The 19,894-nt window shown below is 43.4% G+C and overlaps 1 protein-coding gene, 2 long non-coding RNA genes and 1 other non-coding gene across 7 annotated transcripts in view; 2 read left to right on the forward strand and 2 right to left on the reverse strand.

Moving 5' to 3' along the window:
- The window catches only part of LOC133357508 (calcitonin gene-related peptide type 1 receptor-like), a 151,093-nt gene extending 144,226 nt beyond the window's left edge, over positions 1 to 6,867 (forward strand). For all 3 annotated transcript variants that reach the window (XM_061575476.1, XM_061575484.1, XM_061575493.1), the window contains exon 13: positions 61 to 6,867. In XM_061575476.1, coding sequence (XP_061431460.1) covers positions 61 to 402 — 342 coding nt within the window. In that variant the 3' untranslated portion in view covers positions 403 to 6,867. The remainder of the gene's footprint in view (positions 1 to 60) is intronic.
- A 1,857-nt stretch (positions 6,868 to 8,724) lies between these two features.
- Positions 8,725 to 8,796, reverse strand: TRNAQ-UUG (transfer RNA glutamine (anticodon UUG)). The gene has a single exon. It is a non-coding gene; the product is annotated as a tRNA-Gln (tRNA).
- Positions 8,797 to 8,894: 98 nt separating this feature from the next.
- On the forward strand, positions 8,895 to 19,609 carry LOC133357545 (uncharacterized). Of its 2 annotated transcripts, none has more exons than XR_009756978.1 (5): positions 8,895 to 9,168; positions 9,444 to 9,547; positions 14,978 to 15,062; positions 16,536 to 18,493; positions 18,540 to 19,609. It is a non-coding gene; the product is annotated as an uncharacterized LOC133357545 (long non-coding RNA). The 2 variants fall into 2 exon arrangements; XR_009756977.1 differs by having other exon boundaries at positions 16,536 to 16,842; positions 17,335 to 19,609.
- The window catches only part of LOC133357553 (uncharacterized), a 178,006-nt gene continuing 175,038 nt past the window's right edge, over positions 16,927 to 19,894 (reverse strand). Inside the window, exon 4 of the long non-coding RNA XR_009756980.1 lies at positions 16,927 to 17,392. This is a non-coding gene — a long non-coding RNA (uncharacterized LOC133357553). The remainder of the gene's footprint in view (positions 17,393 to 19,894) is intronic.

Below are 19,894 nucleotides of genomic sequence, written 5' to 3' on the forward strand. Positions count from 1 at the left end.
ACGGTTCCACTGTGCTGTGTTCCCGCCGTGTGCCCCATCCCCCCGCCCTTCCCTGCGCAGGTGCAGACGGTGCTGCGGCGCCACTGGATGCAGTACCGCCTGCGCTTCGGGCACCGCCGGCGCGTGGAGCACTGCTCCGTGCGCTCCACCTCGTACAGCACCACGGGCTCCGTAGGGGACGCCCCCCTCCCCGCCTCCTATGCCTTCGTCAAGACCGGCAACGGCCAGGCGCGCAGCTGCAATGGAGCGGTGGCTGGCGCCGTTGGTGCCAGCGGTGCCGGTGGCGTCGGTGGGGTTGGCGGAGGAGGAGGTGGTGGCGGCAGCGGCGGCGCTAGTGGTGGCGGCAAGAGAACCGGCAACAGCGAACTGCTTGCGCTCAAGCTCAATGAGACCAAAGCGTAGCCTGGTGGCGATGTCGTGGCGTTTGCGTCGCACCGCCCTGGGCTGACCGAGCGTCGCAAGACGATCGCGCATCGTGCACACCTGCGTTCTTTTTGGTATTTAAGTGCAACGAGTTGCAGCAGTGTCATTTTGTTTTCTATATATAGACAGTCAGTGCTAAATCGCTGCTTAGGACTGCCACCAACAAGGGCAACGGTTGTAATGCAGTAAATTAATTAACCCCCCACGAGGTCCCCCCCCCCGTCACCCTAGCCGAACCCGTCTTCGGTAATAAATAGCCGGCGAACTTGGGTTTCTGATTAAGAAGGACGGTGAGAGAAGACCTGCATACGCAAGCTTTTGAAATAAATAAACACGTAGACATTTCAAATCGAAGGCCAGGACTCCTTTTCGTTCGTTTAGAAAAAAAACCCTCCGACCGCCCCACGTTTGTACCCAGAATGTTTCTGCCCGCTTGGGACACAAGCGCCTTTTAACATTCAGTTCCACTTGGGCAGCAGGCCCTCGACGCCAGCTCTGCGATGGTTTTGGCTGCTGCAAGGGTGAGCCTAACTATCACTACCAACAGCCTGTGCCTAAGTCATTCAGGTTTGCAACTCCGCTATTTATTTGTTCTCGCATTGAGCACAGCGGTCAGAACGTGTGACTATTTAACGGCGACGTCAATGGAAAGAGTGTTGCTCGCACTGAGATGCCGTGTTTGTGGAATGGGGGGTGGGGGAAATATTCCAAGCACATCTAAATAATTAGAGTGAAAGGTTTGGTGTCCAGTTATGGTTTGGCTCGTTTGCAAATCAACACCGCCGCTAGAACACAGTGCGCTCCGTCAGATGATGACAACAAGCCAGCCTTGTGCTAAAGTCGCATTACATAAATGGCTTAATTCACTCACGGTTAAATGTACCGTTTTAATTTTTCTGTGACGTACCCCCCTCTGAAATCATTTAGCGATAAGTCATCTATCATTGACATTTCGAAATCTATGGAATCCGTGATCCTGCAGCGCAAGATTGATCGAATGCACGAAGTGGCGGAGGGCAGCATGTGCCGTGACGGTGTTCGTTCACGTTCTTATTTTTTTTTGCGAAACAATCTTTCGAAGCAGTTTTGTCGACGGCAAGTGGTGGTCACGTGGGAGAAGCGAAAAATGTTGCAAAGGAGCTAAGGTGGAAGAAATTGGAACTCTCGGCGAAAAATGTTGACATCTTACACAAAGGACTCCCGAGCAAATGCGCGGCTTGTTCAGTCGTGTTGAAAGCTGCTTGTGTCGAAAATGCAAATTGGGCTAATTACAATGGAACAGCGAAATGTTTCGCCATGAGAACAGGGCACGCCATAGATGTCGTCCGTGATGGATGTGAACAGTGATTGGTGCGGTGGGAGGGAGAGAAAAACAAACAGGATTACGTTCTGTGTTGAAGGTGGTTGTTTTTTTCACGGAAAATATTAAGATCCTTGTATTTATTTCCTAAATGGAGTTTAAAAAAATACTTATTTAAGACAGTTTATGTGTGTATGCGTTGTGTGTAACTGCAGTACAAACATGTATTTATAGTCACAAAATCGTGTAATTTTGAAATATAGTTTTGTCATTGCCCGTAATTTAACTGTTTGTGTAAGTTGTTTGTTAACACAGTGACAACATGATGATGATAATTAATGTAAAAGCAAATAGGATGGACGATGCTTGACACTGAATGTCGGGCAGTGCGTAGGATTAATTCCAGAGTTAAGTAGCCGTGATGTAAGTAATGTGACCGTCAAACAGGCTGTGTAGCCATTCGCTTTCTCATCCCAGAGATGCACGACAATCTACTGCGGTCGTGTTCCATACGTCTGAGATGTGCTACACGTCTTTTAATGGGTCGATTAAAGCAAACATCTGTTGGCAAATTGCTAACGCGACACGTTCGGCACGGCGATCGTTCTCTGAAGCAGTTTGCTGTGCGTCACCGATGCCATAGTCTGGATCCAGGTCGCCCTTGGCCATAAATCTGGATCGCATATTCAATTCCGTCCACGTGCCCGACGTTACAGACACGTCGTGGTGGCGAGATGTTAACTACCTCGCCTGGAGTACAGGAGGTCGTGGGTTTGATCCCGGCCCTGACGCCTGTACAAATGGAGTTTGCGTGTCTCTCTCCTCGAGGTCGTGTGGATTTTTCTCCGGGTCCTCCGTCTTTTGCCTCCACATTTTAAATCGAAATGCGTTTGGAGTATTTTTGGCTGCTATAAATTTCGCGTGATGAAAAGCCACTTTGTTGAGCTATCATTTGTGGCCAGGTCACTTCTGAAAAATAGCTCTTGAGCTCAGTGGGCCTTACCTGGTAAAATAAAAAAAATAGTACGATAGTTTTATTGACCTGTCGTCACAAATCATTATACAACAATCTATTGAAATCGATCCTTATACTCACGATAACACGCATCGAATCGCGTGTGTGAGACATTTATTATTTACGATTTATGCAAATTATATTGTAAGCGATGTGCTCTTGTTACATTTTTCTAAACGACTGAACAAAATTGTACTGAGATACAAACAAAGCAATGAAAAAAATCAAAAATGGGAAAAAATTATAATTGATTCTTACATCGAGGAGCGATCCTGAATCTTGACAATTCATCGAATAGTGGTGGCGGACGGTTGAGAGATAGGACATGAATAAGAAATAATTCCACGTCCTGTCCCCTGAATCTCCAAGCAGGGCAAATAGGCGATGGTCTGCCCAAGGGCAGTCGGTTATCCCCGTTTGACATGGGTCGCTTAGGTCTCGCTCTGTCTCTTGACTCATAATGGAGCAGCGGTAGGGACGCTTTGAAGCTGTGCTGCTGTGAATCCCCTGGTGAGCTGAGAGTAGAGCACGGCACCACCTGGCGTAACAGAGAACGTGAGCCTTCTGAAGGAGAATATATTTATAGCGCATGTAAATACTCGGCTGGTCACGCGTTGGTTGGGGTAAACTGAGGGTGCTCCTACCTCATCCAAGACATCTGGTCAGCGTGGAAGAGTTCTGTAGAGACCCTTCTAATGGAGGCTCTTCCACCAACGCAGTTGTGTGAGCAAGCAACTGCAGGGATGCACCTTTGCCCTATGTAAATACGATTTACATTGTAATGTGAATAGATAAAGGCTCCATGTGCCACAGTGGCTGCTCTTGGATAGAAAGGACCTCCAGGATGAGGGAAGGGCCCCTGTGACTTGTAGCCTCTTTGGAAAAGGAGACTTGGATTAAAATACGTACATAAAACTGTTCAATAAACTCAACGTAGTAAACAGGACAATGTAGAAACATCCATTTGAACAAAACTCAATGAAGAAATATGAAACGAGGACAACATTTTTTTAAATAATTACATATAATGTACATCATCATCAATATCAGCCACGATCAATCCGCTTCTGGATGAAGCCAGTGGATGGAGGCTTCTCCGAGCCGTGGTCATCTCTCACGGTTCTGCATTGAAACAATTTGAACACACGCTTGGGGAGAGAGAAAAAAAATCCTAAAGTAACATGGGTGCCTGCATTTTCTTAAAATATTCACAAATGTTTACATTGGTAATTATCAAACGACGGCTCTTGACAGTTCTCGAAACGTCCTGGGCCCTGTCAAGCTGCCTTGTGCTGCGTTGATGTCCTTCCGTTGAACCGTGACACCATGTCCTCTCGTAGAACGGTGCGGAGGGGGCCCCCCTTTCACGGAAACGACACGCTCGCATGCGATGCAGACCGACATCGGCCCCCTGCCCGTGTGTGTGCGACCGGTGAACGAGAACAAATCTCCCTGGCTCGCCTTCATTCGGCCAAAAGGATAACGCTCAATTTGGTCTTGGCGCTGAGAGCTCGTCGTTTTCCCACCGCTCGACCACCTTGGCAATATCTTCTGTTTCCTGAAAGTGAGATGTTTCCTGCATGGGGAGTCTCACCCGCGCCTCTCTCTCTCTCTCCCCGCCGCCGCAGCAGCAGCATCACGCCTTACGTTTCTCATAGATCAAGCTTTGCTCCCCCGGTCCCTCGGGCCACCGAGACGCACGCGAAACCCTTAAAGAGATCCCCTGCAAAATCTCCGCTCTCTCCGCATTGACCAACGGGGGCACGTGTACAGGGAGGGCAACACAGGCAGCTGACTGCCCTGGAAAAAATGTCCCCTTGGCTGCCCCCCCCCCTCTACCCCCACTCAACTCTCGACTCAATTCCCCAACTGGGAATTTTGGGTACAGTGCACAACATTGTGAAATTTGTGCCTCCACCGCTCCATACTCTGCCTCCCCCTTCTCACAACTAAAATTAGACCTGTTGAAAAGGTTGTCCTCATTTACCCCAGCTTAAATAATAATAATGTTCTTTGTATAACAAAGCCAAGCTTTGGACGTGTGTTTTTGCAAGAGAGGTCCCCTGTGCTTGCGAAATAGAATTCTCTCTGAGCTGGCTGACTGATTGTCTCGGACGTGTGTACAAATACTGTAGCGAAAACGTGGTCAAATAAATTGTTCTTGGACAATGCGTTTGTACGAGAATGAGAGCAGGTTGCAACGCTTGGTGGGTTGGTGCCAGTTGTAAAGTTACTATCAACATTGTTTGCGAAGTGAATGTTCAAGTTCAAGTTCATTTATTATGTATAGCCCTGTGAGCCATTCGGCTCTTGAATCGGGTGCAACCGCAACAAACAAAAAAACATGAACAAAAACATCTTAAAGTGAATATGTGACTAAGTGCAAACAGAAAATCCAAGAAAAGACAGCAAAATATTGCAGAAAAAAACACCGTACACCAACGCTGTGTGCAAAAATCCCAGTGGGATGTGAATGGAGTGAGAGAACGCCATGAAGTTCCGCATCTTCATAAAACAAAATATCACCTTACTCAAAGGGGATATAGGTAGGCTGGTTAATTCTACTCACCTTTACACCCTATCCATATCCTCGGTAATTTGGGGGCTTGTCAATGCATAATCATTATATTTATGAGTGCCATGGCATTTCAGTGATTTTCAAGGGTGTATTATTTTTTTTGCTTCAACCAAGAAAGATATATTATGACAGGTTGCAAAAAAATATACGGGGGCACTGCTAATCACTAAGGTATTAAACATATCTTGGCCCGATGTAAATTGATATTGTTTCATTCCACAATTTAGCACATGAGTACTTTAAATTATTTCTAGATGAATAATTCAGAGGAATTGAAAATGTTGTTTTTGGCAAACGTTGAAGAACTCAAAAATAGCGTAATATTAGGGGATGTAGTTCGGTGGTATAGCAACAACACACAAATATTTGGACGGCTGTAATTGTTTATGGAAGTGGCTTTGAGTTTTTTTTATATCTTGGCAATGACTTAGATGATTTTCGTTGAGGTCAAGTTTTGGTGACCATGGGCACCAGTTACTGTATTTTAGGCACTTTGAAGGACGCAAGCATTGCTAATCGTCAGACGTGTACAGCACAACGTATACTATTGTAAACAGCAGAAGCCATAAGTCGATCTTATTATAGACTTAGATGTCGTGACGACACCGTGTTATTTTACGCTCCTGTACCAATGCATTCGCGTTTAAATGGTACTTCATAACACGCGTGTTCAAATCTCTTGCGTGCGTGTCTGCTGATTCACGTCAATAACGGATCACTTTCAAGGACGCTGCATTTAACAAGCACAGTTTATCTTTAATGTAATATGAGTACTGTACGTAGGTATGCTCACAAAGGATAGGCTATAACCAGCTGTACTATATACGTATGGTTACCGTACTACTACTAATACAGTACGGTATATAATATATAGTGTTTGTGTGTGCGCGAAACATTTTCATTTTTTTAAATGCAAACAGCCATGTAAAAATATATATATAATCAGAAACGATGTGGGAAAGAAAAATTGTACAGAGATTGCATTGCATTGCATTTGGTATGTGGTATATTCTACGCCAGCTGGGAGGGTAGGCATTGTGTGTGTAAAGTACAGTATATATATTTTTGTATTTTCAATACAGTATATGTCCCTGTATGCAAGAAGTGTAAATTATAATGTGTGTCCATTAAAGATACTGAATGTACGACAATTTTGTCTGATGGATTGTTGAGGCTGGAAGTTGGAAATTTGGCCTCGAATATTTGTAAATATATACACTAAATCAATGGGATATTTGTTCAACAATTTGAAAATCGGAACCAGATACAACATTTCGGATTATCCGAAAATGTGATGTCACAAAACACGATGTCACAAAGCATGACGTCACATCTGTACGCTCCTCGCCGAAAGTGGTGACGAGTTGCATCGTGATGTAATTTGCATTATCGCAAAGACACATGAAGTTATTATTACAGAATGTAAATGATCTGAACTTTACATTCTTTAAAATCCTAAATGTATATATCCGAAACTCATTCCTTCTACATCACTACTCCTGCCAGACTGGTATTGTTGATTATGATTGTTGTTCACTTTATTCATCTTATGCTTAAAGGTGATCTGATGCATATTCCAATACTCTTGCTTGTGGCTGGCTGGATAGTAACTTGTAAGATTATTGAGCAAAGAAATGGCTTCAGTTGATGTGCTGTGGATTGCTTTGGATGCCCTTGTTGAATGTTTTAGAGTTCACATTGGTTCACTGCTGTGTGGTCGATGGTGTGGTCGGTGTTTTTGAAATTGCATAGCGGGCTTCCTTTGAATGCCACTTGCATAGGTGTAGTGAGGCTGATCTGCCGTGCAGATTCGATTTTATGCAATCCTATACGATCTGGAAAGGTGAAATTTGGCAAAAACAAGTGGAGAATGCGGTTATAACTAGAAAAATCCTAACCACATGATTTTCCAATTGGGGCTGCCAAACAATGCCGGGAGGTTGATTGGTTTCACTCATGGGGCAAGGTCAGTCCAAAATTAGATGTTGATTAAAGTCCCGTATTAAACAGTTAAAATATTCAATCCAGAGGTGGCCTGGGTTGCTCAGTGGTCAAAGTGCTGACTTTATATATATATAAAAAAACCTATTGAGAAGTAAATATTGCATACTCTTTGGTTCTTTCGGTAAAGTCACATAGTTTGAAATAAAATAAAACAAATCACGACGTTTCGATCGCAACACAAGCGGCCTGATGACGACCCGCTTGTGTTGCAATCGAAACGTCGTGATTTGTTTTATTTATTTCTACCTACGTGACTTTACCGAAAGAACCAAAGAGTATGGATTCCTGCAGTCACGAAAGCTTAAAATCAAGTAAATATTGGCTTGACAATCATGCAACGAACGTTACACTCATTATGGGGATCAGGTCGGAAAGTCTGCCCCTCTACCAGGTAGACCACAAGTCAGAAGTAGCTCTGTGTAATCCGCTTCCGTGGTACCTTTAACACGAAAAGTTTCACTCCTCTCCGAGAGATTCTAATTGACGCTTATTCTTATGACATGACGCTGACGGCACAACTGGGATACAATTTGGGTAAATGTACAAAAGAAATGCGCTATGACACGTGGTGTTGTGGATTTACTCTCCAACACACCGATGGGCTGAAGTAGTAACTAAGTGGCGTTTTGTTTACGTGACAAATCCCTTACTCATTGGCTGTGTCGGGTGGTGGCGGGTTACGACACATTTATACCTTTCTTGTGAAAAAAATGCATATTAATATTATGCAGCCAGTCGACTTGCCAATCTTACTAACGCTTGCCACCTTGATTTTCAAAGCAACGTTTTACAAAGCGGTATTATTCACCATAAGGTTGCATATTTGCGTTGACACGGTTGCAAAGTGACTTAAATGGGTAAGGGTTTGCCCAGCAGACATCGGTGACCCCAAGCAATTGTTAGTTGCCTTCCATTGTCCGCCGTGGAGTCTGTAAGGACGAGATGTCGCCCCCTGCCGATGTGACCGGCAACAACTCTGTCGGGGAGTGAACCCACAGTCATGATTCAAACAAAACATCAAGTACGGAAACAACAAACAAAAAACTACACCCGCTGAACGGCAACTCGCTCAGCCTCTTTATGGCTTTATTTACAACACGTGGTGTGAAAGAGACTTGAATCGAAGGCAACAACATGTTTAAAGCTGAGCGAGGAGGTACAACTTAGACAAAACCAATGAATAACATCATCAGTTCGTTTGCGAGAAGGAAAATGCCTCCTTTGGCAAGCCTCGTCCACCAAATCTCTGCACAAAAAGCTCGCGATGGAAATGGGTAAAATCTACCCCCGGCAGCATTAAAGAAACATGGGCTAATTTTCAATCGCTCCACGATGGGAGCATTCTTATTTTCTGTCTGTCTCTCTGGGCGTGGAAGTAAAAAAAAAATAAAAGTAAAAAAAATGAGGTCCCACCGAGATTTGAACTCGGATCGCTGGATTCAAAGTCCAGAGTGCTAACCATTACACCATGGGACCGCCTATACGCGCTGCTGACCCAAATCGGTATAACAATCTACCATGGGGCCCTCTCCACCACGCTCGATCCACTGCTGCATTGCAGGGCACATCGGGTCAACTGCGGCGGACGTGAAATTTAATGGAGCAAAAAATAAAAATCCGAAGCAATTTTTTTTATCGCGGCGATAATTTACCAACGTTGTTTAATTTACGCGCAAATGAAATGCAGTGTCGCGGTAATGGGATGATGATGATGAATTGGTTGGAAATGTTCATACACGAGTTGCATCGCTAGAATGTTAAAATGTCCCAAAGTTCAGCATCAGCCGTGGTCTATCCACTGCTGGATGAAGAACGACAGTCCCAAGCCTCGTCGTCATCTCTCACGACGTAATAATCCTTCCCACATTCGTTCTTCTTGATTCATTTAAGTTAAACCTTGAGTCCAACAACTCGTTCAGATACTTAATTTCTGTTCAATTCTTCAAGCTCAGACGTGACGTTTTGGGTTGCCTCTCTGTGTATGATCGAGTCCGTTCGTTTAATGCTACAGTCCTCGCTCGCGGCTCTTAAAATTGCACTTTTACAGTCTAGTGCTGCATGTTATATTATAATTATTACGCGTTAAAGAATGTATACATCCTGCGTGCAACATTGTTCTTCAGGAAAACTCCGAGCGAGGCCTATGCCCCGAGGCCGGCCCGCCCTTGCCTGATCTTCCTGCCGGGTTTGAGTCACGTCTGCCGGCAGAGTTCGTCAGCTCCGCGGGGTAAGTGTTGCGATGAAACTATAACCGATTTTAATTGTCAATCAATTGTTCGATTACGTTGTGTAAGTCGTGGGGTTGTTGTTTTATTTGACCATACTTCACCACGCTGGTCAACACGTGTTGATAAAGGACTGTTTCAATTATCAATTGCCACTGATGCGTTCCGTAGCCGTGAATCGAACTTAAGTTTCACAGTGCACGGTCATAAATGTGATACTTTAACTACTTGCTAACTTCATTCCATCAGTAACTTCACAATTTTTCCCCCTTTTTTTTGCTTGGACCTTGCAGAAAAAAAACATTGATTACCGCCTCCCTTGTAATGCTGCAATACTGAATTGTAATTCGCAATTGATTTTAGTTTTTTGTATCAGATCGCCTAAGCACAATTGTCTTATCTGTCCCAAAAAAAGAAAAAAATCAATCGAGAATCATCAGCCGATGTGTTACGTCTAATGAATTATCGATTACAAGTGAAACGGGAGGATGACGGTGATCATATTGCCCGCGTTTAGCCACGCCGTGTGCGTTGGTATTCTTTATCCACACGAATTAAGCTTAAACAACGAATAGCTTAGACGAGTGTCCTTAATAGAGGTGGGTTTTTTTTCTTGGGGGGTGAGAGATCAAGTAAATGTAAACGCTTCGTCAAAGTTAGTGAGGTTTGTCACGTAAACAACACGTTCCTGCGGAGGGAGCTGGTAGGAACGTTGGGTTGCTCGGTCAATGGCCTGCAGGGTCAACGGCGGTGTGGTGTATTCCGCAAATATGCCCGACTGTGAGGGCGGGCACAAGCCGGCGTGAGTAGGTTAAACGTTGAGTTTTATAAGGGCACCACGGGGTGACCAGCCCCTCCCCACCCAGTCCCACCCCCCCCACCCAGTCCCACCCCCCCACCCAGTCCCACCCCCCCCACCCAGCCCCTCCCCCCACCCAGCCCCTCCCCACACTCCCCTCCCCACCCTCCCCTCCCCACCCAGCCCCACCACTCCCACCCCCACCCAGCCCCACCCTCCCCACCCAGCCCCTCCCCACCCAGCTCCTCCCTGCACGATGGACGGACGGACACAATAATCCCCTGTGGGCTGGTGTTACCAGAGGTTCCTACCAGAACTATTTCAGTACTTTTTTCGATTAAAAGTTTTCGTGACTGCGGGGATTCATCTTCTTGGTTCTTTCGGTAAAGTCACGTAGAAGGGAAGTAATAAAATAATAAAAATACATATTATATTATTATATTATTTTATTATGTTTTATTTTTATTATTTTATTACTTCCCTTCTACGTGACTTTACCGAAAGAACCAAGAAGATATTTCAGTACTATGCTCAATGTCGATGCTTCTCGCCTTCTCCAGCCACACTGACCGGTGTGGTGAAGTATGGCCAAATCACCCCCATTTCCTGCATGGCTACAGGAGAGGTCCTCATCCTGTGCATGCATAATCATTGGCACGTATATTAAAAACACTTACCTTTACTTAACAAAGTCGCATACTCTTTAATGAACAACATTTAAAGCCCCCATGTGCATTATGAATAAACATTTTAGTAGGGCGAGCTTCCAATAAAACAATGGTATTCTTTGCAAGAGAAATCTGGACAAGCAATCCATTGATCCGAGTTCTAATCGTACCACACTCGACAATTGCTGTGGGTTTGCGTGAGAATGCCATGATCGGCGTTGTATCGTCTCTTGATGTCGTAAATAGAGACAACTGGCCTCTCAAGTTCAATCACTTACCATAAAGTTGCTCAAGGAATCGAATGGGCTCTACACTTGAATGTATTTTGTGCGTGTGGTTTTGAAGTGCTGACTCGTTTGCAACTTGAAAATGTAGGCCAGGTTGCTAATTCGTGATTTTGACATTTGTTTTGATTTGCCAATTTTCCTTGGAATTCCCATTGCAGGCTGCAGTCAGCGCGGACATTAGCTTGCGGGCAATAAAGTAGCAGCCAGCAAGTGTGTCTTGACTTCAATGCTGAAAAATCGTTACTGGCCAGTCAAGCGCATCGGTGCTATCCGATGTGCTTTCAGGTTTGTGCCACACATTGTTCCGCACTGTCTGACGTTTTCTTCCACGTGCTGAGGGAGCTTCTACAAGAACCGAATTAAAAAGCGCTCCCAGCTCGCAAAGCGAAACGTTCACACATCTCGCCGCACAAAAAAGTTGCGCAGCTCAAAAGCACATACATATCTGTCAACCCATACGGTTTACCCTGTATTCTTGTAGAGGGAAATTGAGTTTTAAGGTCCATACGACATACAGCCGTTTTAATATGGGCAACAACAAAAAATTATATTTGCCTATTGTTTTGTGTTTCTCCCTTGTGATGGGACTTTGTAGGATGAACATTGAGATTTATAAGGGCACAGGGTGACCAATAAGGTCTGAATTTATCTGTAATAAGGTAGGCATTGCTAAGGGGTTGACAGGTATGCACATCAGAGAGGTATACAGCACAACCGTGAAAACCTACGCAGTTGGATCGGTGTGTTGAACGGTAACGGGAACAGGCGAGTATTTACTAATTATTCATAATAAAGTTTTGGGGTTTTTGAGTACTCAAACATTGTTAATGTTGTGGATTCACTCTTCAACACACAGGTGGGCTAAAGTAGTGAACTATTTGTCTTTTGTCAACGTGACACTTTTTTTGCTGATTGGCCGTGTCGGGTGGTGGAGGGTTACGACACATTTATAAATAACGCGATCTAACCCAAAAACGTTTATTATGAATAATATTGGTCGCGAAAGCCTACGTGTTATTTACTAATTGTTTCCACTGCCGTCCAGCATTGTGCTTGTTGATTAAGTACATCGCACAGTCATCTCTTCTCTGATGTTATTTAGGTGACATGCATTGGCTTTTTTTATGGTCGGCGAGAAAGCTGCACTGGTTGGCAGTACGTCAGCATTCGTTTTTGAGAAATGCTGGAAGTGGAAAAAAACACCTCATGACATTAAAATAGTCGTGGGAAATGTTTTGCCTCTTTTTGGCAGTCATGGTCATTTATGTCTGTGAAATATTGTGCGCGTTGCAATTGCACGACTTATTATTATCGTTTTTACGTCGAGTTTATTTTGTATTTGCTTGCTATTTTTTGTTCGCGAGTTAATTAGCGATTAGAACATTTCAAGAACTAAGCACACTGTGATGCTAAGCCTATTTTAGAAAGTGTTTGTTTTCTGTACTTGTTGACACTAAATCCTCAAACGCTTTCTTCGTTTCCATCATTCTGTCACTTTTAATTTCACGATGGTCCCGAGTTGGCCCCCCGCTTTTGCTGGGATTTGTGACGTTCAATCGTCGCGGCCTCTTGACCTCTCACATGATTCCCTTTGGAGCAGGGTTGCGAACCATTTCCCTACAGAAGTCCGAATGGGATTCTCAAATACCTTTGGCTGTGCCACGCATGAACACCATCGTTAGCGTTATTCAATAACGGAAAAATATGAGGGCCCACTTTTGTCGTAGTGATAGAAGCGAGTGATCACACTAAAACAGTGTTGCCACGTGGAAAATAGTCCACGATTGCCGATTAGTGCAGCTAACATTCTTTCAGCAATGGATACAGACGTTTGTGGGTCGTTTCAAAGTGGTAACCGGGTGGTGCAGGCGCACGCTGGTGATCCGGCGCTGTAGAGGCGAGCGTTGGTGGATGGATAAAATGTTGTGAAACTCTTTTTATATGGGTGTCGAGGTGCCATAACCCTGGCTTGTCAGGATAATGCGGTACATTAAATGTGGATTATTCCACCTGTTCCAGCTGCATAGGTTGGTGTTGCCCCCTCGCAAAAGTGGGTTTTCTCCAGGCGCTTTGGTTTCCTCCCACATGTAAACACGTCACTTGACCAATAACACCTTAATATATAGAGGACCGCAGAGCTTGTGGATGAATTTGATGCCGGCTCACTGCCTGGCTGCCTTAATGCTTGCCTGTGGTTCCTCGTGCCTCTGAGTCGTTCTCTCACTTAAAGAGTGAGCGAATTCTGAGCTCATTTACAGGATTGCAATGGGTTGTGGCGTCGTAAGACTGAGGGATAATGATGGCACAGGGAGGTCATCATTCCACAGTGGATAGACCATGCCAACTAATAAACAACCTCAAAAACAGGTACTAATAAATTATGTAATCATCATAACACCCTCATTATTCTTTCTGACTCCTGTCCAACGCACATTTTAATACATTACATTTCTTCGCCTCATTCTGTCTAACTAATCACGAACAAGAATGCTCCGCCATCTGCTAACCATTATGAGTTGACACTAAGCAAGCTTCCGTAGCAGCCCCGCTGTCTGGTGCCGTGCCACATTGAACACTTCAAATCCGTGCTGCGTGCAATAATCACATTATAATGATTTGGGTGCATCTGCAATGGGGGTGGCTGTTCAAGTCACAATGCAGAACACGTGGGCCGAATAGGACCTCACGGACAAAGCCAAAGGCCAGCGTAGCCAACTGTGATTGTTTTCTGAAAATTGCATTGGCTTCCAGGAAACTCCAGATTCAGACTGTATACTGGTAGGAACCTCCTGGTTCCACCAGCCCACAGGGGATTATTGTGTCCGTCCATCGTGCATCCAAAAATGGGAGAGGTGGGGCTGGGTGGAGAGGGGAGGGGCTGGTTGGGGAGGGTGGGGAGGGGCTGGTTGGGAGGATGGGGCTGGGTGGGGAGGGGCTGGTCACCCCGTGGTACCCTTATAAAACTCAACGTTTAACCTACTCACGCCGGCTTGTGCCCGCCCTCACAGTCGGGCATATTTGCGGAATACACCACGCTGCCGTTGACCCTGGCCATTCGCCGAGCAGCCCAACGTTCCTACCAGCTCCCTCCGCAGGAATGTGTTTTCAGCTGCTATGTCCCATTGAGCTATGCAGCTCTTTTACAAGCACAGCCACAGTCCAAGAACGTCGACAGTGGTGGCAGTTACGCTCACATAGAAAGCTGCAATAGAAGACCACTGAACATAATTCCGATCAGATTTGACATCACTTGTGACTGTTTTGAAGTTGTGATGTGCCCTTGGTGTGCATATGGATCTGTTTTGTTCATGTTTTACAACCAAAGAAAACATAATTTATGCTGAGCCCTGTTCATTCGTAACGGGGGAAGGGGTGGGGTAATAACGCTGTTCACAATGATCTCAACTGTTATATAAAGTTGTGTTGCCATGAAGGATGTACCCCATTTTAACCAGGCCAAATTGATCAAAGAAAACCCCATATTGGAACGCACTGGATATTCCACGAAAACTCAAAAAGAAACTTGTTTTTAAAGCAGTGTTATTGACAAATGTGTTGCGTTTATTATTTGTGCTTGTGCAACACTGCCAACGAATTTTCACCAAATAATGTTACATAATTCGCGAGTAACGCATGATTATTCCTAACTTGTTTTCCTGTGCTATGATGGTTGCTTAGGGAGAAAATGCAGTCCACTACTTGGTTGGACTGCCCTACAGCAGCGCTTTCGCCAGCTGGAAGACGTTGAACCTTCATGAACCAAGTAAGCTCCGATTAGCACGGCTGGCTAAGCATGGTGCGAAAGAAGTTGAACATACATACAAATAACAGCTGTTTTTTGCATTATTGTAAGCTACAGTATTGCTTACTTAATTTTACTCCGCAATTTTTTTCATGTAATTTAAAAAAAAATTATTTCTAGACTTAATTTAGTAGAAGATAGCTTACGTTATAGAGTTCATAACATTGAATCCAAGGCCACTAGAGCAATTAATTTTAATTAATCTTAAACGTCCGATTAGACGTAACCAATTTTTGATTTTAAAAATTTACCCTTAGGACATTCCTTGTTCACGTATAACTGCAGGTTAACTATAGAGTGAAGGGATGTCAGGTGACTCATTTGAAGGAAACTATGGATATACCAAAATGTTACTCTATGCCCTTGTGCGGTTGCTGATGATCTTAAAATACCATTGTTTTCGAGGGTAACACTGCTGTTAGATGTTTCAGGTATATTAAATAGCAATCGTGTACGCTAAGTGAAGCAAATGAACACTGCTACGTAATCAAACAAAAAAAAGTGATACTATGTTGGCAGTGGTACATAAGCACGGTAAAAAAACGTGTCAATCACTGTCATGTAGAAGAAGAAAATCGAAAATAGGTAACGTTTTTGGCAATGCCCCATATGCATAGCAGTGAGAAGAGGTTTTCTCCGTTTTTCTGGCAACAAAACAGGTGTTAAGATGTTAAAACACCAAACTGAAACCTTTTACAAGGTCTGCATTAACCACAATGCTTGTGGTCAGAATGCAAACAAAAAAACATACTCTTATAATATATGTATTGTCTTTTAAACTGATTGGTCCACACCAGAAACAACTTTCTTTTGAGCCTAGTCCCAAACGGTGTTAGACCAGAGGACGCCAAAAGGCGAAAAGCACAAAGACAATGTACTATCAGAGTAATGAGTGCTCGGGGTCTAACACCGTTTGGGACTAAGACAATGCATATATTATCAGAGTATTTTTTTGTTTGCATTCTGACCACAAGTATTGTGGTTAATGCAGACATGATTCCTTGTAAAAGGTTGCAGTTTGGTGTTTTAACATCTTAACACCTGTTTTGTCGCCAGAAAAAAGGGGAAAACCTATTCTTATATTTTGGTACTGGCAAAGGATGTCCCATGATGCAATAGCAGTGTTGTGTTTTTCTTCTTGCTACTTTTATTGTGCTGCACTGTTGAGAAGACCTAATGATTGCACTACTCAAATTGATATAGCTTTGTGTTGAACAGAGCCCTCTAAATTGCAATCGAGTGCTATTGCCAATAACATCTAACTCTGGCAAGGAGACCCAGGATGCTTAAACAAGTGCAGCTTGATGATATTAGTCTGAAAAGTAAATTAGGCTGAAGGACTAAAACATATTTGTATATCTGTATGGAGTCATAACAGAATTCTGCTTGTGTAATAATTAATCATTGATATTGCTACCTTTCTGTCCTTTGCAGGTTGTGGAGAATTATGGCAAGAGACAGCACAGGGGTCTGCTACCCCAAGCAAGCCATGAGTATAGTTTATAATAGCACACATTTGTCTGCCGAGGTTGGCAGTGGCAGAACTTCGTTGCTTGGTGGCCATTTTACCAAACAACCGCAGAGTTGGGAGGTAAAATGGCTGCCACGGCCGCGGGGATTCTGTTGGTGGGGCGCAGCCCTGTTTTTTTATTTTTTTTATTTTCAGATGTCTCTTGTTCACACATCTTTAAATACAAGTTCATGGAACATGCTGGTGCATCCCTGCCTATGTGGCGCAGAGGTAAATCTGGAAGCCAGCCATGTTTTTTTTAATCTCACAAGTGCAAGAGGTCCACGGTTCAAATCCAACACAGGCCAACAAATATATATTTCAAAATCAGTTTTTTATTGAAATCATGTTAAAAGATAACAATATTGAACAGTGATTACTTTCAAAATATGTAGCTAAAATGTACCTTTGACATGAAACATCAAAACAAACATTGGCTTGTATTCAGCAGTATCGTTAGGATTATTCAAATACAATACAAACTGCACGTAAGGTAAACGAAAATCACAAGCATAAAAAAACATTTTTTAATCATGGCACAGGAAATGTAATATGTTTCCAAAATTGATTTAGGCCATTTGAACTTCACTAGATGCGTATTTTATTTTAAAGTTGGCCTGATTAAAGCCAGGCATCCAAGCGGCTTGTGTTCTCCACGTCGCAACTTCAAGGGAAGAAGCTCATTATGCCCCCCCCCCCCATCCCATGATGGTCATCTTCCAGGACATCAGCGGAACTCGGTGCGAGGAGGCATCAAGAGAAGGGTCCAGCTCAAGCACGACTGGACAGAAATAACAGCACAGAGCATCGGCCGCGTTATTGCCACTTCGACAGTCGCTCTGCCTTACATTCTCACTTTCATTGCAGCTCCATTCACATCACTCTCTGGTATTAAATGCTAAAGAATAATTCTCCAACATGAGCGAATGGTTCACAAATAAAAAAAGATGAGGCACAGTAAAGTAGGGCAGACTGGGACGATATTGGAAACACGCACAACCCGGTTGTACTCGCGCAAAGACTTCACTGCCACTCATATCACCATTATTCATTCATTCCTTAGCGCCCTGTGTTTGTGCAAAAGAACAATTACACCCCCCTCCCCGAGTTCAATACTGGCCCTGTTTCTGCCGTTTTGTTACAGAGCTCTTTACCAGACAACAAAATGTCAACATATGCGAAATAATTTATTTTGCTTGAAGGTTATGGATGAAGTGCTGGGGGTAGCTGGGGAAAGCAGCAGCAGCAGCATACATCTCCATGGACCCTAGGGTCACAAAGGGTCACCTCTATAGGGACGGCTAAAGGTCTCCACAGACCCACTCCCACCTCGCCCTCCATCCCATAATGCTAAATAATACGAACGAAAGCCCATGCATTATACAGCATTATAAATCCTCTCTGTTTGCAGAGCACCTGACTGTGTGTAATTGTACGGCGTGACCTTGCTGCCTGATTTTTTTTTCCTCTCTCTGTGTGCCTTTGTTGATTCAGATTTACAGTGCAGCGCCTCTTATAGATCAATAGTTCTTCTGCCTTGAAATGTACACGTACTCCCTCCCAGTGTAAGGGTAATCATTAATCTGCCATGTTAAATTACAGAGAGTGGACGAGCGTCCTTATATTGAACGATGGCTGTAAGGAAACGGCGAGCGATAAATAGCATCAAACAGCTTTCATGCAATCCGTGTATTTTTTCATATGCCTTTCGGGCCGCAGCAGCATAACGAAATAGTTCAGCAATTGTAGCCATTCCAATACGAAAGGAATTTAAAAATTATACGCTGTAAAAACTTACGTGAAATATATTTGTTGAGACGTAGTCTTTGCACACACACACAGTCTTGGTATGGTAAGGTCGGATGAGAGAAACATTTGGGAGGTATGCATACAGACAATGCAGTGCACGGTGTAGAAACATTTGGGAGGTATGCATACAGACAATGCAGTGCACGGTGTAGAATGTTTACAGCCCTGAGTGGAATTGCAATATAGGAATTATTCCAATATTGAACATTGGTGACACTGCGTTGGCAGTGGTGCACAAGCACAACAAAAATCACATTCGTCAAACGCTGTGGCCTTACAAAATTAAAAGTGTAGAATATGTGACGTTTCAGGCATTGGCCCTTCACAGCACAGGCCAGGGAGGTGTGCTGTGAAGAATGGCCATTGCCCGGAAGGTCGCGTATATGTCTTCTATTTAAAGCCACAGTGTTATAGACAAAAGCGTTGAGAGTTTGTGTTGCAGTATTGAAATTTCGTCGCGAGTTTGACTCTAGAGCCTTGTTAAACAGTTGCGACAGCGTGATAATCGGAGGCGCGGGAAAACCAAATTAAGTACAACTTTAAAGAGTGTCTTCTGCAATCATTGGATGAAGGCATCCTAAAGCTGCCACCATCTTTCGCAACCCTGTGATATATTTCCATCTTGCAAATGACTTTAAAAAAATGGGTAGGGAACATTGTATTGCTAATAATAATGTAGAGCCGTTTCTCAGTTTACTGTTGCATGATGGGTATATGATAAACTTTGGTAGCAAGTCACGTGTTTACATGTTTTAATATAATTACAATAAAGGAGAATGTGACAACTTGCAGGTGCAAATTTTGATGTCTATATGCGATATTAAGTACTGTAGTACTCTTTAACGTTGAGCAGTTGGTACGTAAATATTTATTTATATTTTGTTGAAATGAAAAACGAGACTCCGCTTGTTTTAGTCACGAAAATATGTGCATTTGTTTAGATATTAACTTTTATAACGGATGCATCTTCAATATGAAAGAAATAAAATGAAAAAATAAAGATTAGATTTTTGGCCAAAATTGTTCGTACTTTTTTTTCTGTTTCATTGTTGATAAAACAAAATTATGCTACATCTCTGGAACACAAAATAAAATATGGAAAATATTATATTTTGAAAGCTGAGAATGTAAAACGGCTCGTGTTGTGTTGGCAAAACATAATTCCTCATTTCGTTTTTATCAATTTGAAATATAATGTGAATTTTAAACATTGAATTCCTGCAGTGTCAATTAGCTTCAATAACGACTTAATGTTTGACCAAGTTTTAAATTAATAATTTCGGCATGGAAAATTTGATCTTCGCAACTCATTGCTATTTCCTTTAAATTAGAACATCAAACTGCTCGCAATAGAATTGTAGCAACAACAAAAACCCCAAAGACGACATTTGCGAAAAAAACAAAAATATATTATACATTTGTGGGTACTCCCGAAGGAAATGTCAGGCACTTTGTTGATATTGCAAGGGCCAGG

This window comes from Lethenteron reissneri, chromosome 7, assembly GCF_015708825.2.
Source record: "Lethenteron reissneri isolate LAM-NWPU_2019-01 chromosome 7, ASM1570882v1, whole genome shotgun sequence".
NCBI classification, from domain to species: domain Eukaryota; kingdom Metazoa; phylum Chordata; class Hyperoartia; order Petromyzontiformes; family Petromyzontidae; genus Lethenteron; species Lethenteron reissneri.